Here is a 25923-nt window from a genome sequence, read left to right on the forward strand (position 1 = left end):
TTAGAATGATATTGAATAGGCTTCAACTGCTACTTATAAACAGATGTGCAAAAAATTTTAGACATAAATATTCATACACAACAAACAATGCCCAAGATGAATACATATAAAAACTGTTATATAACAAACAACCTTTCTCTGGTCACATTTTATAGTTTTTTTTTCTCAATTAAAAATAACTTATAAACCTTTCCATTTACACCTAGTAATACAGCATGACCTTTTTAGTTTGATGTAATAAGTGGCAATGAAGATTTATTAATCTATTAGAGTACTTTGTTTTAAATAAGGCACTATTTTTTATTACTTTAAGATTACTTGTCAGCCAGTATGTACAAAGTATACTTTGTTTTGTTTTTATCTGCCACAAAAGGATAAAATCAAACACTGCAAATGTTTGGAATTGTTGAATACTTTGTGAAATGTACAGACAATGGACACACATTACTAACAATTAATACAAAGTTATTACCGTTGGTTCACTGAACAAAGCAATTGTTAACCTTCTGTTTACATGTAGATACTACAGAAGTAAAATGTAGTTCATCTTGGTGCTACACCTGTTTCTGTTTGTACAACTATTATTCTAGCAGTTACTGTCAACAGTTACTGTCAACAGATTCATTTATACTCATTATTTTATCATTATGTTTAAAACTGACAACTGTTAATAACTTCTGAATTCTTATATACTGGAAACATGTAGCATTTGAAGATCTGTTCATTTGGGCAAAGTTTAACATTCACTTTTGAAATGATAGTAAAACAAGTATGAATAATGTTAATACCAAACTTTATTTCACAAGTATGATATTCTATATTTATCAGACTATCATTAACATTTCAAAATATGACATACTATAAGAAATACAAATGTACATTTACCATGTGTTACTGTTGAGCAGCTCCTAGCACAACTGAAGTGATTAATTATTTTATGGTGTGAAGTATAAAAAGCTCGGAGCTTTGGCTCTAAGTGAAACCAAGATTGCAAAAAAGTTAACATTTTAAAGTTCATGAAATAATTTATATTGGTAGATTAACCTAAACAGTAACTGTCACTTGGGACAAGTACTTTTGCAAAACAAACGTAAACAGTAACTGTCACTGGGTACGTGTACTTTTGCTAGATTACTTAAACAGCAACCATCACTATAAATGGGTAATTTTGCTTGTTACATTCTATTTTAAACCTACACATCACCACCAATAATTAATTTTGAACAATTATAATGATTAGAAGTGATAACTGTAACAGTTTTAACAAGACTCAATGTTAGACAAATGTAATATCCTTAATGAGCGGGAACCAAAGTGATGACAGTAAAATCAACTACAGTAGTTTCACAACTGCAAATTTACTTTCTTCCAAAGCTCTGAATTCATATTCGTAAAATGACAAATGTGGCACACAGAATATTATACAACATTTTAGTTTATACCTGACAACATGTTCATATTTGATTGTTTCTGCACTAAATGAACAGTGCATATTTCAGCTCTGACTTGTAAAAATTAATATTTCCAAGAGAAGATGTAGCAAATACAACAGTAGAGAGTTTGGATTAGTGCAACAATTGAAATATTCACATACTTATATTTGAAGAAAAAAATACTATACACTGTAATAACTTTGAAATACCAAAAATTATTCTTAATTCAACATCACAGTAAAGAAAACATCTTGACAACAACAGAAAAGAAAAAGCCACAAGGGACATAATTTTAACTTGGCTGGTGTAGCATTAATGGAAACCTTCATTTGTTAAATAAACAGTCTGAGTAACATATGTTACTGTGTTTTGGTAAGATATTTTATGTAGTTCTAAAAACAAGTAAAAGAAAAGAAAAACATCTGTAAGTAATCCATAACATGAAAAATCTTCAAACCTGCTATCAAAGTATGCTCTACAGCTAAGGAAAATATGGACCTCATAATTCAATAATAGTACCTCAGATCCAAGGAAATAATAGACATGATGTATTACAAAATTTTCCTCATATAAATAATTGTTATTATTCTGTATTGAGTTTGGTTAACTTACTGTCTTGCCTAGAAAAAATTATTTTAAACTACGATATATAAATAAAATAGAAGCTTTTCTAAGAGATTTTGAATACTTGTCCAAAAAATAATACTTAACTTTGTACACTTGTCTTTCTACTTATGTTTCAACAACTATCATCCAGGTAGTTCTAAACCTAAATATTCCATAATATTTTTCCTTCTACTTATTACTACCAATCACTTAAACTGGTATCAAATTGTTTTGTTTCTTTTCTTGGAAATTAAGTTTGAATGGTGCATAAAGGAAACTTCAGAGAAAACACACTGAGAAGTCGGGTCCTCCCAAAAGTGATTACTTGTTGTGCTTCAATTCTTTAAACCTGTAATTTGTTGCACATTTTGCTGGAATTATTTTAATGATTCCCTTAAAACTGTCACCATACTTTATGAAATTTCAATTTTCTTAATTTTACAGACAATAACATGGTTCAGGTTAGTTTTCATAAAGAGACGTACACATTGTCAGATGCTGTCACTGTTCGGTGGATAAAATCAGGATTTTGGCTGAATACTGGCAGCATCCACTCTGGTTTAAGGAATTAATTCAGAAGGAGAATTTTCTCAAAAGAAAGTTTCCAAAAGCAATGAACCATCATAAAACACAAACTTTGAATTCAAGTCCACATTTTTTTTTTTTTTTTTTACAAATAAACCATTATCAGTTACACATAAAACTACCCAATAGAAGTGCAGATTTAGTCTTTTTTATTAAAGGAGAATACATTTAGTTAACCAAATACTCCATCAATTTCACAGTACTGTATTTTGACTATTAAAAGCTGTACTTTGACGGGTTCACTGAACATATTCATAAGTTCTTTTCTACCAACAATACTGGAAATTTCCATTATTATTCAAAATACACAGAATAATAATAATCCTCAGACCAAATATACTGAAGAAATCTAACTAACTGTAAACATTATATAAACAAAGGAATGACTGAAATGTTTTGTAGATACCAGATATTTAGACTAGTTAGAACAGTTTATCAGTAGATTCTTTGTATGATGTGGTCATACTGAAACAGATATGTATTTTAATTGCTCCATTATAAATTCCTACTTAGTTTTGCATTGCCCCAGGATTATCTTGTTACTTTTTTGTTACAAGTCAGCCTCTTCGACTTAATCTGAGACAGCACTTCATATCTCAATTTCTCTTGTGCTACCTCCTTCTCCCCAGGATATTTATGCTCATCAGGATGCCACTGTCTGGAGAGTATCCAGTAACGAGCCATGATCTCTTCCTGTATAGCACTGGACTACAGATTTAAAACCTAAAAATGAGAGGAAAATATTACTTTTATGACTTTCAATGCAAGTTCATTTTGCTATAGTTTGAGCATTTGAAATGATATCTTACCATGCAGCTCTGTACCATAGGTAGTGCAAGAGGTAGTAAAATGTATCTCAGGATGGATGGTATAGGTATTAACTCTTTTATTAATAAAGCAGAGAACAATGTTTCGATCTTCTTGGGTTAACCTGAAGATAACTTAAGAAGGTCAAAATGTTGTTCTCCGCTTTATTAGTAAAAGTGTTAATACCCATACCAGCCATTCTGAGATACAAGAAGTAAGTTTGTCCAGGACATAAACTTGAAGGGGCACTAATTACCAGCTTGACTAACAAAGTGAACTTTTTGGATTTGGTTTGGAGAGAACTGGATTTATATGTCTCATAGAGCACTAACAGACATTTATATGATTTACAAGAAACAAATCTGTTTTATAATGTGATCTAAGATGTGTAAGGAGACTATGATAATATGCAGAACCAAAACCTGGCCTTTCGTACCAGTAGAAATCAGGCTTCCAAGACACAACTGAAAGCAGTTATGGAGGATGTCACCATTGACCTTTGATCAGGTGTTCTGTGTGTTTCCCATTTACTATAACAAGAGTATACAACCAATGCAACATGTGACATGCTGAATCACACCGGCTTGCAAATTTTCCTTTATGGTTCATTACATTACCACAAATGTTAGTTATGATAAGTTCCACCAACACAATAGGTTGTTGCTTTAGCTTCCACCTTATTAATATCTATTTATTTTCTCTTTCCAGTATCATGACTTGTGTCACAACCAAGAACTGGTTATAACACAAATCATACAGGAATAACTTTAGCAACCAAATGTTTATTTATAAAGATACAAATGCATGTAATGTTCTAAATGTGTTTTTTAACACATTCATAAAGAAGTACCAATTACATAAATTTAAATGTTGGACGTCTATAAAAATTGGTTTAGATTCATTTTATCACTTTATGTATGAGAAGAGGGTAGAGAAAAAGGCAGATAAGCATTGTTCATTTTACTAGCCTTAATATGAGCACTAAAAACAGATATCAAAGTTTGTCTTAGAAAAGTGAAATAAATAAGCTATTATACTAAACATATTTTTTACATTGTTTATACATTTCTTCAGTTATTTCTAGTCAAAAGTAAATATAACAACAAAACCTATCTAAATAGTATATTAATTTATCACAGAAATAAAACAACAGGAATAAAATATTAAAATGTGAAAATTCAATTTATTTGGATCTACTACCTTCAAAGCATTTCTCTCTACTTGTAGATCAAATGCTTGAATTAATTGGTGCCATCTTTCTTTCCAACCATTATACTGAGCAAAGACATAAATATCTTTCATGACAGATTTAACTTCTTGTCACACAAGACTTGTGAAAAAAAATTCTTAGCTGCATCTCAACACTTCATTTCATTTCCGTTCTGATCTGTCACAGTGCAGTTGAAATATAGCCATGAAGTCCAGAGAAAGATGTACAATGCTCTACAAAAAGAAAGGACCAAGAGTCGTTTCGAGATGGAACGTCTAGGAAGGGGTTTTCTTTGCCATTTCTTAGAATACCAGTTAAAAAACACTGAGAAGACAGAGTTTAGGTCCCAAAAGTATAATGGGTATGTCAAGTAGGCACCTAACAATGGCCACCAGAAGGAGCCTTGTTCTCGTCCAATGTTTCCAACAGGATGAATACCTGAAGAAAAAAGTATATGCACACTCAAGTCATGTTCTTTACAAAAGAACAGCTATTTCAGAACTTCCTCTAACATCACTTTTTTAAAAACAAAATACACAAATAACATAACAATGAATGAAATGGACATCTCAGACTGACTATATTGTAAGATAAACATAACAAAAACACTTCAACAGCATTAAAATAAAAGATGATCTATAAATAAAATTATTATTCAGCGAATGGTTAATTGGACTGCACTCTACCAAACTGCATTAAGTGTTGAATATGCACTGTGTATCCTGTTACACTTTATAACATATCAACATATTAAGAAAACAAATCAATTTTAAGACTTTTTTGTTTATTTTTAAAACCAAAACTCAGTAAATAAAAATAATGTAAATAATAAATTACTAATTATATTCAAGCTAAAGAATATACTGCACCTTTCATCAACTAAATTATGGTGAAAAGTAAATCTTTATCTTTGTATATTTCAAACACAAACTGATAAAAAGCATGAAACAATGTTTGGAAAGATTCAACAGTTAGATATAATTAGAACAGGAGGTAAAAAAAAATTAATTTTACAGTAAGTTTGCAAAGCAGAAGGTACTGATAAATAGTTTATAATAATTGGGATCTTTTAAAAGCCTGTTTTGAAACCTTTTCAATGGGTATATTTACAGTAACTGTGCACTGTAGTAACTTTCCATGTCTGATGATGATACTAAAACGTAGGAATTGTTGAGATTTTGTTTTCAAACTTATAAGAACATGGACAATCTTAGTGAGTGGATAATAACTCGAGTAATATAAAGTTGGGTGTGAAACTCTGGAAAGAACTTGTATTTTGGGTGAGAGGAACATAAAGGCATTGTATAGAAATAAAATAAATTAGATGTGATAAGTAAGTAAACAGACTTCTCAAATTTATCTGTAGAAATTCTGAAAAAGGTATGCTGTATGTGCACTCTTTCATCAAACATTAAGAACCTGCTAAAGTCCTGATTAGATCAACCACACATTGGAGCATATTTAAGCAGTGAAATACAGTCTGAAGTACAAACTTAGAGTTAAATAACAGGGTAATAAATAAAAGACTCTAACAACTCCTATTTTAGTTAGACCTGGTAGTTAGGGTATCCAACTTACAATCTGAGAGTTGAAAGTTCAACTTCCCATAAATGAACATGTTTGACCTACACAGCTGCCAACTTGCTTGCAAATATGCTGGCCGACCCAAAACTAGTTCAGATTATGAACATAAAAAAAAAAGAATAACGATTACTTTAGCCATAAACTAAGGCATGTACATATTTTCATAAACTAGTTCTTTATGGATTTCAAACACACAATATATAACTTTTTTTAGCATTTCAAATGATTATATAATAAACTTTTATATATATGTAGATTTGTATATGATTTATTTCATCTATGACCACATGTGTGCTTGTTTGTGATAAACTGTAACATGCACGTGAGTTATACTTATTAACAAAAATACCAATCAATAGATAAAGTCAATTACATCAATCAACAGAATTTGCAATCTGAAGCAAATCACAACAAATACCAAGCAGACAGCTTAAATATTTAAAGATATGACTGTTCTATATAATTCATACATTTATATTTAAATAACAGACAAACATTTGGTTTCACATATACTTTTTCTGAATATGTGCATGTATATAAGTGAGAAACAATACCTAAAGTGTATAATCAACATATATGTACGAAGCTTCCTATGATCTCATGAAAACCACTCACATTTCACAGGATGATATCTGGTTGTTTTCCATTTGTTATCAACTTACACCTGCAACTTTCTCACATTACTAACTCATATTCAATACAGATGCACAAGTTAAATCTGATAAATTATCTAAACATTCGACTGAAAGAAGTCTGTTGTCTCCAGTGTACTGAAAAACAAATACTTCTCTGAAGTTACACATCCTGGAATTAAGTTTCTTTTAAATGTTCTAACCATTATTTGTTCTTCATCATTCTAAATGATTATTTGATATTTTCCATCTGTATTTATGCAGAAATATTTTTACTAAATAGTTTATGTCCAAAAATTCAAAATAACATAATGCAAATATGCAAATACAACATAAGTTGTAGCTGCACTCTGTCTACAATGTATGATACAGATGTGTGTGTGTGTGCACTTGTACATACACATGCACATATTCACAACAATGTGACACCTGTATTTTAATAGTTTAAACTGGAAAATAATTACTTAATCCCATGCACAAGGGTGTGGGTCAAAGTACAAAATCCACGACCTTTTGCAGAGCATAACCCAAGACAGTATATGTTTCTGATATTAAAGTTATTAACTATTTGTTTTACCCTACACTGCTGATTTAATACTTCTTTGTAGAAGGTGGATAACTAGCAAGTACAACATACAAGAATACTGAATAAATCCTAAAAATATGTATTTCATAAGTTTTGTAGGTTAAAATAATTCAATAACAAGACGACATGCTTATCAGAGACATCATTATTACTTACAAAAATCCAACTTATCGATTCAGACTAACATCCTCAGTTAAGATGCATCTTGACATCTGATTTTATGCAAACAACAGACTTTTGTATTTCACTGAAAGCTTGCAACATTTCAAATAGATGCACACAATAAATATAGGTTTATGCTCAATATTTCTTCCCCAATATGGGGTTGTTCCAACAGACCAAGCCTGTGCACAATGGATTAAAGAAAAGTAAAATGACAGACGATTGTGTAAAGTTTGGAGTGGCTTGTAGAAAGTCAGTTAATACACTTAGACTACATATAAAACTAAAAGCACCAGTGGTATGTAATGTTTTATAAAGTCATTACAGTTTTAACAGAATCCCAATCAACAACACATCCTGCTTCCTTGAGTTACTATTTCAGAACAATTTCCAAAATTAAATACACTAAAAACAGTCTGTTCATCCTTCAGTAATAATAATAATATAGCAAAACGTAACCAAGTACTTTAGAAGTACTTTTTAAAATAAATACTCTACATAGATATTAAACATTTACAAACTGTCTTTACCTACTTCGAAATGAAACACCAATAACAAAGGGAGGACAGTACTGATAATCCAAATATATCCTTTATTTTCTCAATACTAAAAAACATATATCTAAATCTTGATACCACTTACTATTTACTCATTCAAATTGTCTTTTTTGAACTTATAAAACACTACACACAAATTTGTGAAAAAACCTGTCATTTATGGTACAGTTCTGAATACAAAGAAAGAAAGAAAGAAAGGTATTTTCTGCAACATTTATAGTAAACACCTAGGCTGGAGTCCTATAATGTTTAGGCATAGTCATAACAAATTCAGAACTACTAACCAAGTGGAAGAAAACTAGTCAACACCAGAATCACTTAATAATATGCTACTTGTAACCAAATATCAGGTATAAGATTCACCACACAGCTGAAAGTATGTTCAGTAGCATAAGCTATTTTCAGACTACACTTTATACCATACACTGTAACAGAATGTAAAAATTAATAATTTGGTGGTAAAAATAACAAGACTGAATAATTAATACTAGTTGAAGCACCAGAGCCAAACAATATTTATCCGTGTTTTTAAGAGTCAAAGATCAGACACATGTGAACAGAAAATTGCCAGATGACTTATCAATGATGTAACTTCTATTTTTAAAGGGAATAAAATAGTTACTCTAGAAATTGCAGACCAGTTAATATTTGTTACATTAGTATGTGAAGAATTCTAAACACATCTAATGAAATAAACTTGGCAAAAATTCTAATGAAATACAACATATCTAGGTTATCTTGGAGATTTGGTTAGTGTAGCATAAATAAGAAAGGCCTTCAATGGTTTTACTGTCTTGAAATGTTTACATGTTTTACAGTAATTCCTGTACATTGAATCCAAATATGATAACCATTTATCACCATCACACATAGATTTTCCACAACATGTCATATATACTTCAACACAAGTGATTCATTAAAATAATGACAACCAATATTGACCAAGTAGTCTTATCAATCTTTCTAGAACCCACAAGAAACACATAATAAAACACATAAATGTTCACTTTAGTAAATGTAATAATAATTTCATCTAAATTAGTTTTTTCTACTCCATAATTTGTAAGACATCCTTATGTAATAGAAAAAAAAATATATATATATATATATTATTTTTGAAATTTGCATATATGAATTATGGCAAATCTATAAATAAAACCAAAACTTTTATGAAGTTCAAATTCATAAGCCTGTGAAATCAGTTAGAAACATTAGAATTTCCCTCTTTTCAACTACACTATGTAACCAAATTTTACCTTTTCTTCTTCCTGGGCAGAAAATGTTATTTCCCAATGGCTCATGCCTAAAGTAAATGGAAATGACCTATTTTTCTCTTCAAACTGCTTTTGTGACCTGGGAGTGTATAACCAAAACATAATGGAAGACTGTATTTGGGGCCTAATACTTGAAAGTGATTTACATTACAGTCACAAATCTAAAAGAAAACTACTCACTTCTTAACTTTTGTGTATAACTTTACTGTAGATACATGTGAATCTTTATACATATGTTGCTTTATTCAGACCTTATGTAAATAAAAATGTGCAAATTTGCCCATTTTTACATAGAAAATAGGTTAGTTTCTAAATTCATTATCCAGATCACAAAAGCAAAGTTTGAAGGGAATAATGACCATTTTCTGTACTTTTACAACATAAGTCATTAAGAAATAGCATATGCTATCCAGGAACAAAATTTGTGTTGCATAGTGTTATCCAAATAATCAAAATATCATCATAATTTAGTATTACCATTGTGAGTTAAATTCAAGGTTGCTCAGCTGAACTAATTAGTATTGTGACATACGAAAAGAATCAACTGATAAAAAGTGTAGTATTTCTCATTATTTTATTTTTTATTATTAAGTATTATTTTTTGAAGATTTTATTGTAAAGGTTGTGGACTGAGAGCTCTTTATTTCAAAAACTAATTGGGCTGGAATTTGCTAATCGATTAATAGTCATACCTCGTATCCTTAATAGATAACATTCAACCAAATGATTATTCTCATAAGATACATAAAAAACAAACAAAAATACTTATGATATTAAATGTTGGATTTTGACACCTGTGGTGGGCACAGAAAAGGTAGCCCATAACATGGCTTTGCATTTAACCATTACTATTTCTTACCACTGCTCCCTCTTGTGTATACTAACAACAACATCACTAGGCTCTTCCAAACCTTACTGTTGTATATACTAGCAACAACATCTAGTGTATTAAGTATATATGTAACTACAGCTGATATAAAATAGTATAAAACTGAATTTTATTAAGCACAACTTTTTCCTTTGTTTTAGAGGACCAGTAATTTGTATAATACAATCACATTCACTTCTAATACATTCCACATGTGTATATGTGTGTGTGTGTGTGTGTGTATTATTACTATTTACAAATAAATCTTTAAATTTCACTTACTTTTCTTAAAACACAGAACAGTTACAGTGATTTATGACCTACACTATCTATTTTTTAACTTTTCCTGTATATAAAACTACACTATCAGTATTAGCTAACAATAAGTAGTAAGTGTGTTAAATTAACAAATCTAACATTTATTGCTGAATGAATTTAGTAAAGCTATTTTATGATATCTTTTTATCATGTAGTCGGTTTATTATAGATTAACCTTCTGGTAACAGGCATATGAAACTGTAATAATGAAATAAAACCTACTCAGAGTAACTGAAAAAACCTAATTACAGTTCTCACAGTGAGTGTTAGTTAAACTTAAAATGGTAAACTGACTCTGGTTCTGAGTCTTGTTCTCAGATTTTACTCATTATTCATATCACATCACAATTAGTAGTAAGTATAAATACCTACTGGAAATACTGTTTAATAAAAGATATAATCTGACAACCCCACATATCCAACTACAATATGGATTTGTTTGGGTGTTTCAGTACTGGTTTAAAAATACTGTTATTGTTACATAATGTAATTAATTACTTTTAATTTTGTAATGTTAATAAAAACGACACACATGTAAGGGCTCATTACATGAACCTTACCTAACAATGAAAATTAGAATGAGTAATTTGAAATGTGAAAGAAACTAAAGAACAACTAAAAAGTAACATAAATGGACATAAACATTTATAAGAAAATGTTTACAACTACAGAAATTAACACTATCAGAAGTCAACATATACTGCAAAGTTGTGTACGGAATTGTGAAGTAATTATTACACATCTCTATCAGCAACAAGTTATGAAAATGTTAACACAACGTGAACTTGTTTTTCTTACCATCCTGGAGAGCTTTCTGACATTTAAGCAACCAACAATGGATGTATAACATCTTTATAATATTAAATCTACACAGTTCATACACTTACTCGTAGAGTACCAAGAAAGATACCATCAAACACTCTGTATGCTTCCTAGAGATGTACAGCTGAGGACTAAACAATAAAAAACAATTAACGTATACAGTCACAAATACAATAACTTCTTTCGAAGACTCTCTCATTAATGTTTAATCTTCTTAAAATGTATCCTCCATTATGGCTAAAATAATTAATATTTGTTATCTTAACATTTTAGACACAGTAACACCCCTTATAAACATAACCTTTCATGACTAAATCATTTCTAAATTGCAAGCATACACACTTATATATGTGTGTGTGTATGTGTATATATATATATATATATATATTATTTTATCAACTAAAATTAAAATATTAATTAATGACATACAGTATTAAATCAATATAATAATTAATAACAAACAATATTAAATTCAATCATAAATTAATAATAAACAGTGATTAAATCAAAATATTAATTAATAACAAACGGTATCAAATGAAACATTAATTAATAACACACAGTTTTAAATCAAAATATTAATTAATAACATAAATTATTAATAACAAACAGTATTAAATTAAGATATTAATTAATAACATAAATTATTAAATTAAGATATTAATTAATAACAAACAGTATTAAATTAAAATATTAATTAATGACACAGTATTACATGTAAGTCACATATACTATTCAAAGGAAGAAACGCAAAAGGCAAAATTTGAGACATATTGTTAACAAGTTCATTCCGGGTAGTTCTGTATGGCATGTGTGAAACTTTGCACATTCACTGCTAAACATCCAAAGTCTGCAAAGGCGTAGTCCACGCTCACTAGTTGAAGTTTATCGTCACTCAATGTCAATAACGAATATGCCCCCCGTAAGCATCAATAACTGCTTGGCATCTCCTGCCCATAGAAGCAATGAGATGACGAATCACATCCTGTGGAATGGCTGTCCACTCAGCCTGCAAAGCTGCTGCAAGCTGAGGTAGAGTCAAAGAAAAAAAAAAACAAATAAAAATGTGAGAAATGTTCTACTTCTAATCCACTGTAGACATATTATGTGAAATAAGTTAGCTGTTTAATATTATTTAAGTTTTACAAAGACAAGGGAGTAAATATGACACAAGTGCTATCAGATAGTGACACTATACAGGCTATTATCTATGATAGTAAATAATGTTTCATGCTGGTGAGGTGGAATCTATTGTATTGGTGTGTCATTACGCAACACTAAGAATGTTTATCTCTTCACAAACGCTTTTTACTACCCCCAATCTATTTTATCAAATGTTTTTCAATTACGACCTGATGAATTTTGATATCGTACAAACGATATTACCGACATTCGCATACACAGGAGGAGTTCTAAAGAGGTCAAGGTGATATTGTTTTCTTTTTATTGGAAACATATGGTAGAGTTTCAATGAAAAAAAGATTTAAAAATAAATCACTACAAATCTCATTGTTGTGTGGTGTCACAAAATCGTCCAAGAAAATGTGATATATTTTTATTAGTTTCCTTTTAAGATTTACTTCTTACTGTTTAATTGTTTGTGAATATTTGGTAAATCCAGCTTCCCCTAACCCCTATATCATGTAGATTTATATTTCAACATTGCCGTTAATATACGTGTTATTCATTACGTTAACAAACAGTAGCTTGACAGGGACTTGTAAAGTAGGGGGATGAGAAGTTATATATCCGATTAAATTTTAAAATAATGTGAGAAAATATTTTATACTAAAATCATAAATCATTAAATAGTTGTTGTTTTTGCTACACATATAATTATAGCATAATATTTCATTATACAATGTTCTCTAATTCCTATAAAAATACACATAATCACAATAATCGCTGAATGTGAAGGGAGAAGATTAAACAGTTTCTTTAATTCCCCAAGAATTATATCAGTTTTGTAGTCACATAAAGGTACTCATTCTTCTATTTTCATCAGAATATCAATTTTCTTATTTTATCCTTGTGTTAGTGCAACGAAAATATTTTATGTAAAATAAGTCACCCTTATTATATTTCATTGTTCACACGCTAGTTGCTCTATAATTATATTTATTTAGCAGAACCAACATTACAACCACCATTAGACAAATTAAGGTGTTTTTGGTGTGAGTTTCAGGCTCTAGAAGTAAAGATTCGTTTGAATAAATGTTTAGAAATAAACGTTTAATAAACACACTTATAGAGAATCATTATAGCCATTCCAAGAAAAAATGTTCAAATATCTTATTTTACGTAAGTGAAAATAATTAAGCTAAAAGTTTACTTAAAACTAATATTAATGAGAAAATTCATTCGTCAACTTTTGAGTAAATACGACGTTAAGATTATACAGTTGGTAAAGGTTCCAGATCTTGTTCTTCTACAGTAGAACCGACTTTTTTCTTGTCAATTCTTTTAACTCCACCTCTAGATCTGTGTACTCTGTATAAAAACAAATCATAAGAACGTATTCGAAATATAAAATATCCTGATAAACGAACAACACAAGGTCATTTGTATTTGTTTACAAATTACACTAAAGACTTTCTGACATACATGTGTTAAACTACTGAGTCACTTTTATGAAATACCCGAGAAAGAATGAACATTATTATTCTACGAAATCTAACTCAGTCTATCTGTTAACTGTTTCCAAGTTATTAATATATTATACTTTTTTTTTTTACAAATTTCTCTAATTCATGTTTTTGTATTTTGGACAACCAAAAGGATGAACGAAAGTTGTTTTTGTATTTCGCTTGTGAGAACCCTAATGGTGCACATAATTTGAAGTCTACTGAGGTATCAATAAAACTGTTTATGCTGGGATACAAAATGTTGAAAATTACATGGTTGTATCCTTAGTTAATGAATTACTGCATTTAAAAAAGGAAAGATTCTTTTGGGCTTCCATGTATTTCACATTATAAAATGATATTTTCTGTTTAAATTAAATCATTTTATTTAAAGCATAATCTGATAAATCATAATAATCAATGCTTTCCTTGATACGAAGAATCCAACTGTTGAAAAAATAAATTCTAAAAATTATTGGAGAAAAAAGAAATACAAATGAGACTCAATTATTTGAGTAATGTAATATGCATAGCCTTAAGTTTCGATTGAACAAGATTTAAATATGAGTTTATGATATATTTCTCAACAGTGTTCAATTTTCAGTTATGTTATTCGTCTTGTATTTTACAATAGAAGACTGAACCAGAAAATATTACCAGATAGACGATGTGAGGTGCACAAATCGTTGTTACACAGACAATGGTGGCACTAGTTTCCATTCCATGAGCTCTAAGAGGGATTGGGTAGAGTTCTGCTGTCTGCTGATACACGGCAACAAAGGCCTCAATACAACCAAATTTACCCACGATGGCCAGAGCTGTTGTAGTGACAGGCAACTCTATAATGAAAACAGAATTGTAACTTTTATTTGAAATATATAAAACTGATGCATAAACAAAGTTTATTCATATTTTGATGGAATAAACTGTGCACTTTCAAATGAAATGATATTCCCAAATCTTAAAAACTGTGAAGATTAACTGACCTTCGTTATTTAATAAAGAACTTAAACAATAATGCTTGTGTTCGTTTTTGTTTTGTTTAACCCACCAGATATTTGGAGTTCTGTGAACTGTTTACCTTTAATTAATGATTTTGACGAAATTACTTTAATGCTAGGAATTCAAGCACCCTCGTTGAGTTATAAGCAATACCAATTAACATTAAGAGATTGGAATTATTGAATAGCAATTCTTTTTCGTATTAAGTTTAAGCCATGTGTTAAGATCTATGAACATGTGTAAAAAGTTAAACTGTTTATACTAACAAACGTTTATCAGTGGAGGAACCGAAACACTTATATATATATATACATAAAACTCAAAATCTCTTTGTTTTTTGTTGGCTTGTTTATGTGCTGCGTTCAATGTTGAGGTGACACTTCCATCACCTGAAAGTGTACTAAACGACAATATTTTTTTGACATACGCATCTATCGTTTTATATCTGAACCGATAATTCTATCAATAATATACGCATGTTTAAATGGTTCAATTTAGTTATAGATTATTAACTATACCTCTACTACATCATATATTTAATCTCGCACACAAAAGACAATCTAAATATTCTCCCTCAGGGTTTATTTTTCATTGCCAGTGAAAGAAAAAAAAACCAAAAACATCATTCATAAGGAAGCCCTGATTTAAAAAGTGTTCTTAGGTTATTTTCAAGAATCAAACCTAAGTTTTTCTTTAAAATATTTGCAAAATATATTTCTGTCTATCAAAGTGTTCAATGGGACGCAGATACTACAAGGTTTTCAAAACCCGAAGAAAACGGGATAAAGCTGCAAGTTTAAGTGCAATGAAGAGTTTATTATGAAAAGAAAACGAAACAAGCTGTTAAGGGAATGATGTGTATGTTTGAAGTATTTATGTTTCCTGTTCATAATTAGTACGTCATAAATAATTGTGTAGAAGAAACTCGTTTGTTTTGGAATTTCGCACAAAGCTACTCGAGGGCTATCTGTGCTAGCCCTTCCTAATTTAGCAGTGTAAGACTAGAGGGAAGGCAGCTAGTCATCACCACCCACCGCCAACTCTTGGGCTACTCTTTTACCAACGAATAGTGGGCTTGACCGTCACATTATAACGCCCCCATGGCTGGGAGGGCGAGCATGTTTTGGCGCGACTCGGGGGCGAACCAGCGACCCTCAGATTACGAAGCGCACGCTTTAACGTGCTAGGCCATGCCAGGCCAGAAGAAACTCAGTCTTACATTATTATTAAAAAATGTCTTCTCTGTTTATATTACACTAAACTTTTAACATAAGTGATGCTAATTTTTCGCAAAACGTACTTTATGTACATTTTAAGCATAAATGTGATTAGTTGCTGTTAAATTGTTTCTTTGTTTAGTAATTCTTGTAAATCAACATAAGGTACTCCTTGGAATTATTCAAAAAATTAATTCAAATAATTTTTTATTAAGAAATTAACAATATATATTTCTAAAACATTTAGAAGTACACATTTTCTGTACTTTGATGTTCATGTGTTCACACAAAATGCTTACCATTACAAACTACCATAGTTCGCTTAGCTGAGCCAACATCTACTGTAGGCTGATTTTAGATATCATAGATTCTATAATAAACTAAGTTTTAATTGCATACGGCCCGGCATGGTCAGGTGGGTCAAGGCGTTCGACTCGTAATCCGAGGCTTAGCAGATTGTGACATGCAAGTACAAATTATGTGAACAGAGAATATCATTGTTTAATGTGTTTCTTTACTGTTCTGTCTTGTGACTGAAGTTTAAAGATGTACTTGTAAATAATATAAATATACATGTGTAATGTAGTACAACTGAAATGTGATTCTCTAAAACAGAACAAATGAAAATCAGTTGCATTTATTAAAGGCCAGTTTTATACTAGTTTGTATCAGCTGTGGTTACATGTGACTAAATGATTTGTGTATTAAAAAAATGTTGCATTGTTAAGTAATCAACTTTTGTATTATCTTACTTTAGAAGTTTAAAGCTGTTGAATGCCTGCAAGTATAATTAACTAAAATACGTTACCATTTGTTACATTGACTTACTGTATCATATTTATTTTAGTTTCTAGGACTCAACAAAAACCTAGATTAGAAAAGTTTACTTACCACACAGTTTGTCATTAAGGCTTGTTTGACTGTGTTTGTGTCATCAGTAGCAGTAGTACAAGACATACTCAAGTTGAAGGGTTAGTATGAGCTGATACTTTGTGTTGAGTATGTACAGTGGGACAAGGTAACTTTCATTGTGACTTAACACTATGATATATACATATGTTTTCTTAGGTTCATCTTGTATAAAAATGTTTTCTCCTGCTCTAGCAATAATGACTCTTATTTCTTATAAATAATTTGTAGCTTGGTATTTCAAAAACTTTTCTCATGAAGATTGTTAATATCCAACTAAGTCTCAGTGATACTGATAGTATTAAAATTTTCAGTTTTCAGATAAGCCAGTGACTCTGTGTTTTGTTGTCTCCTGTGCAATCGGATGATTACTGTTACTTTCATCTGATTACCGGAGTTAATCTTGTGCAAGTTGTTGTGAAATAAAACCAAGATACCTGAGCATCAAGAACGTTTTATGTTAAAGATCAAAAGTCACCATTCATAGCTGAGAACACGGATAAAGAATAAGTAAAGTCTCTGAAGAGACTGTTTCTGCATTTCCAGTAATGTAGTTGGATTACTTTATGAACAATTTGCACTAAAAACTTTGAAACTCAGGTTTGTATTACTGCTGTTCACTTTCAAAAGGGAATGTTTTTCATATTTTTGTTTTATGTTGCAACAGTTAGTTTATAAGAAAATAAAAAATGGATGCTATTCTTCTCAGTTTTTAGTAGTTTAACTGAGAAATGAACAACTTAAAAAGATTTAAAACGCTAGAAACTGGGTTTCAAAACCCGTGGTAAACAGAGTACAGATAGCCTATTGTTTAGCTTTGTGTTTAATTTAAAACAGTATCTTTAACTGATATTTTAATTTAAATATTGTTACAATGTTTATACATTTATAACTACTCAATTATAATTTATATGTATCACGAAACATCTGTTAGCAGTCTTATTATGGTTGATATCATAGAAATTACTAAGACTTGTATTGTCAAAAGAAATTGCAAAACTTCGTATAAATTTTATTTGCTTTTACCTAAATTTCAAGTTGAAATCTTAGGCAAGTGTTGTTATCGTTTATTAAATCTAAATTAGTTGGTACTGCATTTTTTTTTTAATTTCGCGCAAAGCTACTCGAGGGCTATCTGCGCTAGCCGTCCCTAATTTAGCAGTGCAAGACTAGAGAGAAGGCAGCTAGTCATCACCACCCACCGCCAACTCTTGGGCTTCTCTTTTACCAACGAATAGTGGGATTGACCGTGACGTTATAACGCCCCCACGGCTCAAAGGGCGAGCATTAATGTGTGAACGGGATTCGAACCCGCGACCCTCAGAACTGCATGACATAAAAATTAGTCTACGAAACTAAACGTGGTTCTACTTTTACATTAATATGTTCAAAACAAGCTTATAAAAGAGCGAGAGGATAACCAGTTATTTGGTACTCAAATCTCAATGAACAAGATATTAATAGTGAGAGAACGCAAATAAAATACGGTGGCAAATTAGTGCTAACCAACATCCAGTTTGAAGACGCGGGAATTTACACATGCAAAAATCGTGAAGGTGATTACTAATATGATGTCAGAGGTAAATTCAAAGTTTTTTTTTAGACCATATTTTCATTTATTAAATGATACCAATTTTAGAGAAATAATATCTAAATGGAAAATCGTCAATCTTGTTTTTAATTTTCTTTCAGCCATAACCTTTTTGTTTGATATTTCACTCACCATGTGTATTGATTATAAAAATAATTACCTTGGTGTACATAAGATTACACCATGTAACAAAATTTTTACCTTTTCTTGTTCCTGGACACAAAATGCTATTTCCTAATTGCTTATGCCTAAAGTAAATGGAAAAGACCTATTCTTCTCTTTAAACTTTGCTTTTGTGACCTGGGAGCGTATAACGAAAACATAACGGGAGAATATATTTGGGGGCTAATACGTGAAAGGGATTTACATTACAGCCGCAAATCTCAAAAAAGTATTTCTAAACATTTTTGCATAACTTTAGTATAAATACATGTAAATCTCGATTCATGTGTTGTTTCATTCAAACCTTATGTAAGTGAAAATGTGCAAATTTGCTCGTTTCAACATGTGTATTGACTACAAAATTATTTATATTGCCCATGTATATGTAAGATTATGATGACAATAGTATCACTTTTAACTTAATTATTTCACAATAAGACTTCATATCAATGTGTCATGTTTTAGTAAACAACCAAGCCGGATGTTCATACAAATAAAAAAGAAAATTAATTCTGTCATTAATTATCGTTTGTAAAACATTTGAAATATAGTTTAACTGCCACTAAAAATTCGATAACCAATATTTTATCAATCTTACTGTATGTTTGTAATATTTATTTGTATTCATTGGTTAGAGCTATGGAATTTCTGATTTTTCTCTCACAGAGCTTGGTAGTTAACGAAGTTAAAAGTAAACAAGATACTCTCTGATACAGTAGTTTCAAAACTGTTAATACCACTGCCGTTCTATTCCTTTTTCTTCTAGCTTAGCTCTCCCCTTGCTAGTACAGTGGTAAGTCTACGGATTTACAACACTAAAATTAAAGGTTCGAATCCCCTCGGGGAGCTCAGCAAATAGCCCGACGTGGCTTTGCTAAAAGAAAACACACAAACGTAAACAATTTAGCTCTACATTTATTTTTACGTATACAAAATAGATATTTTCGTTCTAAACTTCGTTCTTACCATAAACGGATGTTTCTTTAATAGTATAAAGTTTTGATGGGGAGTGCAGATGTTAGTGAAGCCTAATAATTATGTTTAACGTCACATTTGCTCGCAAATATTTCTGCCTCATTTTTTTCAATATGTTCATTACTGATTTTAAGTCAGTGATGAGCGAAAATCTCGTTATAGGATATTTCTTTAATGCTAGAACCCGTTAGTCGGTCTCATCTATAGCAATAAAAAATATTTTTTCTTTATGTAAAATATGTACAGGATGGGTAGAAAATGTTTAAGTTGGCGAATCAATGATATTACACGATGATTTAATGTTTAAACTGGGATAAATGTGACTGAATAATTTCTTTGGTTAAAAGAAATTTTAATTAAAACTTCATTTATTAAAACTGGTGTTTTCTTTTAATTTGATTCTCTTATTCTTGTTATTCAGTGTTTTCAAATGACTCGCATATACGTTGTTTTTACACATTCTTTATGAATACATTTAAATCCATGTCTTTAGTTTAAGTAGAGTACATATTTACAGAGAAAAATAGAAACATTTTGTGTTACATGTTGTTTTGAGTTTCGGCCTTGTTTCTCTGACGTAAAATACGTGGAAGTTGCCATAAAGTATTTTATAAATGACATTAGTATTGTATTTGCTTTATTTTTTACAAGAATTTAAGTATTTTGTTTATTGTATTTGGGGTTATTGACTGGATGAGTATCGCGTTATTAACTGAGGTTTCTCTGTATCACCGTTATCTCAAATATCTTTCCTAATCGCTTTATAACCGAGAAACGTCGAATTATATATGAATTATCTAATAAAAAGTTTTAAATTACCCATTGTAGAACGTCTCCAAAATTTATTAGCTTCAAGTGAGTTTCTCAGAAATATAAATGCATGAAATAAATTATTACAATGATGTTAAAAGTACTTACAAGTAATTATTACTTCAGAGGTAACATGAAATCAGTTTTTCTTAATTTTAATGATAGGAAATGTCGATGTTGAAGTGTGGGATGAATTAGTATTGGTAAACATATCTACATATAATTACTTTAAATGTTACCATCAATACTACACTCTTTGTTCGTCCATATACTGATCCATCTAATCAGGACTCCAGTAATGGGTGATATTGCCCAACTCCAAGTTGCAGATGTTGATATTGACAGCTATAATATACTATTGGAAGATAATTTTTATTTGCAAAAACGGCTCGTTTGTGTTGAGAAAATATTTTACATAGAAGAGCGAACAACGTTTCGACCTTCTTCGGTCATCGTCAGGTTCACAAAGAAAGAGGTAACTGACTGGAAGCTGACCACATGTTTGGATTAGGGTCTCGGATATAGAGTTCTTAGGCTAACTTGCAGGCTTCAGTAGTTGGAACTTCTGTAAAGAGGGATATAACATCGAAACTGGCCATTAAGGCTTTATGATTAAGTTGATTTAGATAAGACTTGAAATTAAAAGAGTCTTTGATGAATGAGCTGGCTGATGTTACATATTTGGAGAATGCCCATGCTATATATTTACCAAGATTGTAATTAAACGATTCATATGTTGGCATTATTGGTCGTAATAGACAATCTGATTTATGAGGTTTGGGGATGCCGTATATTTGCGGTGTGCGTGAGTCGGTTTCACGTAGGTAGGAATAAAGTGTTTGTGAAATTGTGTTGGCTTTTTTCATTTGTAGTAGTAATTTGTTCAGTTGCGTCTCGTGTGTCTTTGTTGGATTTGTGTGTATTGGTTTAAATTTGTTCGTGTCTGATAGGATGTTATTCATTTTTTGTATGTATTCATTCGTGTTCATTATTACTATAGCGTTACCTTTATCTGCTTTTAGAATTTTTATGTTTCTGCCTTGTTTTAGGTTTTTAATGGAATTAATGTCTCTTTTTGTAAGGTTGTTTTTTAGTTTTGTGAAATTATGTTGATGGTTTTGTGAGAAAATTCTTTGAAAAATCGTTTAAGATGTTGTTTTAGGTGTTTCTGGAAAATATAAATTTGTAATTTTACCTGGGATGTTTGGCTGTTGGATGTCAATAAAATTATCTAAGTTGTCTTCTTTCTGTTGGTTGTTTTTGGTTTTTCCCTTGTTTTTGTTTTCTGTAGAAAGTATCACAAGTCTCCAGGCTAGGTCTTCTAAACATGTTTTGATTTCTATGGTTGGAATGTACCTAGGTGCTATTGCGAAGTTGAGTCCTTTGTTAAGTAGTTGTTTCTCGTCTGTGTTTAATTGACGGTCGGATCTGTTAATTATGAGGTTAGTCAACGGTTTGTCGTTTTGGTGTCTTTTCTGTTGTTTACATCTTAGTTTTTTTTAGTTTTTTGTTGTGGCAGATCTTTTTGTCTCTGTCTTTCTTAGTATTGATTTGATTTATGTTTCGTTGTATAGGTCCGTAAATCTCTGGTTTAATGCAGCATGCCAGTTGATGGTCTCGGTTCATTTTGGTTTTGTAAGTCATGTAGTTCTTTGTATTTTGTGTTCAACATGGCTTTAAGTAGTTTTTCTGTAAATTTTGGATAATGTTTGTGTATTTATTTGTGTATTTATGTATCTCATTGTTCTGATTGTATTTATTCCTCTCATTGATTAAGTGTTTTGCAAGGGAAACACCAAGGGAAATCAAATGTACCTAAAGATATAATAATAAAAAAAAAAAAAAGATCGTGTTTCCAAGTCTGTGTGATTAGTTTCATTTGTTAACTCCATTAGGAAGTACATAAAGAAACAAAAGTCTACTGTTAAGAAACTGTTTTGAAGCTCAACACGTTTTAATTTTCTCACGAAAGGAACATTTATGTTGTTATTTTACAGAGTGAGTCATAATTTATATTATAACTAGTGCGTCGTGCTCATTGTGAAAATACTTAAAATTCAAACGGTGACACAAAACGTGCTAAAAATATTAACGCTCTGTTGTTTTCTCCAGTGTATGTTCCAGCCGAGAATCTCAACTGTACTCGAGGATACCGAAAAGATGCTTCCAAACCTACAGTTGTAAGATATCCTTGGTGGATGGAAGAGCTAACACTAATTTCGATTTGTCTTATTGCTTTGTGGTAAGTTACATGCTGTCTTCCAGTTCTTGATAATTAAAGTATGTGGAACAGGGGTAAGAGAACATCTGACTTCAATCCCAAATTATCTTTTAATTGAATAGTAGGGTTGGATATTTGAAAATGTCAAGTGTGTTCAGTGCCCCTTTGGAAGTTAATATGTGAAAACTCCAATATGAACCTGGTAAAGCTGAATATGTTAAATTGACCTTACAAATGAGGTCAAAATAACTTTTCAATTTTTGTTAACACTTTTTACGAAACATATATGGTGATTCATCAAGTGTTTTTGTAGATCTGTTTGCTTACGAAAAAAACACAACAAAAAAGACAACTATTTGAAGTTAATCTTTAATAGTATTGTTTATATAGAAAAGTGGAAGAAAAAAGTCGCGTTTTTAATTCTCATTTATTTTTTATTTATTATTATTATTATTTTATTATTGTTTAGCGTTCTTTGTTACTTCTGCAACGTGAATGAAAAAGCCCGGGGCAAATTGAAAGACCTGAAAAACCGCGTCCTCGGTTCTTGTGGTGTTTCTGCCTATACAAAGCTAGAAGACCAGGCGCTTGTAACTGAAAAGATCAACCCTCGTGAACATTTTGGAAGCTGTTTCAATGATCCCTGAGTGTGAGAAGGCCCCGACAAATAAGTTTAATAAAAGAGAAACTAATATGGTGTTAAAGGAAAATCAAACAGAACCAACCATCTTGCAGACAATAAATGAAAATCAGGCAGTAGAAAAGAAAACAGAAAAAGCGGAAAACCTGAGCAAGCCTGCTTCAGGTTCTGACAAAACTAAATTAAAGAAATGAGTTAAGACAATCGTGAATGATGACAAACCTGAAGAAACATTAAAATCTGATTCACCAACAACGGTTCGTATGTTTAAAATTCTTTTACTTTATAGTAGTCAGTATTATACAGCATCAGTATATAACCATTAATAACAAGAATGTGCTCTTTATATTAAACTTTCACTTCGTACAAGTTTATTTATACCTACATATATATATATATATATATTGCAGGAAGCAACTAAAATAAAATGGAATTAATAGTACATTATTAATGTTAATGCAAAATTACTGTTATAAAATAATTACAACCATTTTCATATTTAATTTCTGTGAATATCCGACATCTTATTATCTGTATCTGGTTCAAAATTCAATTGATTTCTCATTCATCTTACGTTTACGATTAATATTTAGGAGAAATGAATTCATATTTTTAGAGTTAAAAACATTTCACTTTAATGTAATGTATACTGTGTCAAACTGTGTGACCAATATCATATCGATGTTGCATGCTTACAATAAATATTGTTAAGAGCCTGAGGCAAAAAAACTACAGAAAAACATGCGTTCAGAGTCATTTGAATACATGTAATTCTTCCAAAAGAGACCTATACATGTTCGATACTATTGAGGTCTGATAAGTCTGTACCCTAGTTAAACTGATCAATCACCTCTTCTTCAATATGTGGGAAGACAATTATCATCCATTCAGCTGAAGCCAAAACCAAACGCAAATATGATAGTGTAAAAGGTACTTCATTGCTATTATGTATAGCATTAATGACATCTGAAAAACATAAAGGTCAGAATGTCTGTTCGTGATGTTTCATTTCCACACATATTTCCACTACTGATATTAAAGTGAGTTATTTTGTGACTTACTATAACTATAATATACCTTTTGTTTGTTAATATTGTCAAATTTCTTGTGTTTTTAACCGTACATACACTGAAATGAAGTTCTGTTGTAACTACGAACATCTGATTCTGTTTTTAACAGTTATCACATAATCGCTGCGAATCGTTAGATCACGGTAACTTACTTAAAATGTGGATTTTATTGTTCTTAGTTTAGTACCAGTGTATTTGTACCATTTTGTTACAAGTGATTCCACCATATCATGTTAATAACACTTTGAGACATTTTACAACAGTGTTTGTTTTTTTATAGTCAGCCAACTTTCATTGGTCTGACAGACATTTAGTGAAATATCCAGTTGTCTTCTTTTGGACTTTACTAAGATTATTGAATATTTTAAAGTACTATAAACTGTGTGATTTACTACAGTGTTACAACTATGATAAGACAGTTTGAAAATTCTTCCTCTTTATAGTCCTTTGTAGCTCAGATTGCATAACTTTTCATGCTTAATTTATATAACAATGAAATGAGGAAAATAACTAACATTTATTTATAACAGTAGTTTTATCTTGTTTTAGCAAGTTAGTATTTGTAAACAAACAATATAAATGTAAAACATTATTTAAAGCTATTGTCTGCTCTATATTACCTTCCTCACTATTTGGGACAATGCTTGAGATATATTTCATAGTTTTGAGAAAACGTTTATCAGATACCTGAAACCAATTTCATAATTTACAATTTTCATATAAACACTTATTTGGTTTTACTCATATTATAGTAAAATGACTGTTACATAAAGAATAAATTATATATTTTTAAATGTTTATTAACTGATTATTGTTATTAAAACATTTTTTTTCGATTGATGAGTGTTGTTGCCTCACTAATTACGATTTACATCTTCAGGCAAAAACACCAAAAGAATTAAAAGACGATGAACGTATCCAGAGGGAGGTGTCAAATAACATCAGGCCTCCCTCTACCAGACTTATTCACAATGTTGATAAAATTATCACTGTAAGACTTGGCAGTAAACCAGAACATCATCAGAGAAACGTTTGTATTGTTATTGAAAATGTTGAAAACCGAAACAAATTTATTAATGGGAGAGCTGCGAAACCAACACCCATGTGCCAATTACAACGTTGCCAAAGCGAACATAATCTTATTGGACATGAAACTAAAAATAATAATCATGTTAAATATCTTGACATCCCTCACAAGATTGTTTATACAAGAGATACGAAACTGAAACCAAAACCCAAAAATTAAATAACCCATGGG

At 30.5% G+C, this 25923-nt stretch overlaps 1 protein-coding gene and 2 long non-coding RNA genes across 8 annotated transcripts; 1 reads left to right on the forward strand and 2 right to left on the reverse strand.

The window, feature by feature from the left end:
* Nucleotides 1–3174: 3174 nt before the first annotated feature.
* On the reverse strand, nt 3175–12730 carry LOC143242763 (uncharacterized). Of its 6 annotated transcripts, none has more exons than XM_076486249.1 (5): nt 12177–12730; nt 11510–11575; nt 6220–6312; nt 4632–5079; nt 3175–3347 (listed from the first exon to the last, which is right to left on the reverse strand). In XM_076486249.1, the coding sequence occupies exons 3-4, from the start codon at nt 6257–6259 to the stop codon at nt 4790–4792; spliced, it is 330 nt and encodes a 109-aa protein (XP_076342364.1). In that variant the 5' UTR covers nt 6260–6312; nt 11510–11575; nt 12177–12730; the 3' UTR covers nt 3175–3347; nt 4632–4789. The 6 variants fall into 6 exon arrangements, 3 of the variants coding, with proteins under 3 accessions (XP_076342364.1, XP_076342363.1, XP_076342362.1); XM_076486248.1 differs by having other exon boundaries at nt 12160–12730; XR_013023212.1 differs by lacking the exon at nt 6220–6312 and having other exon boundaries at nt 12177–12686.
* Nucleotides 12731–13121: 391 nt separating this feature from the next.
* Nucleotides 13122–17566, reverse strand: LOC143242766 (uncharacterized). Its single transcript, XR_013023214.1, has 3 exons — nt 17179–17566; nt 14726–14907; nt 13122–13934 (listed from the first exon to the last, which is right to left on the reverse strand). It is a non-coding gene; the product is annotated as an uncharacterized LOC143242766 (long non-coding RNA).
* A 118-nt stretch (nt 17567–17684) lies between these two features.
* Nucleotides 17685–24733, forward strand: LOC143242765 (uncharacterized). Its single transcript, XR_013023213.1, has 3 exons — nt 17685–17796; nt 22847–22976; nt 23425–24733. It is a non-coding gene; the product is annotated as an uncharacterized LOC143242765 (long non-coding RNA).
* Nucleotides 24734–25923: the final 1190 nt, after the last annotated feature.

Source organism: Tachypleus tridentatus, unplaced genomic scaffold, assembly GCF_004210375.1.
Source record: "Tachypleus tridentatus isolate NWPU-2018 unplaced genomic scaffold, ASM421037v1 Hic_cluster_2, whole genome shotgun sequence".
In the NCBI taxonomy this organism is placed as follows: domain Eukaryota; kingdom Metazoa; phylum Arthropoda; class Merostomata; order Xiphosura; family Limulidae; genus Tachypleus; species Tachypleus tridentatus.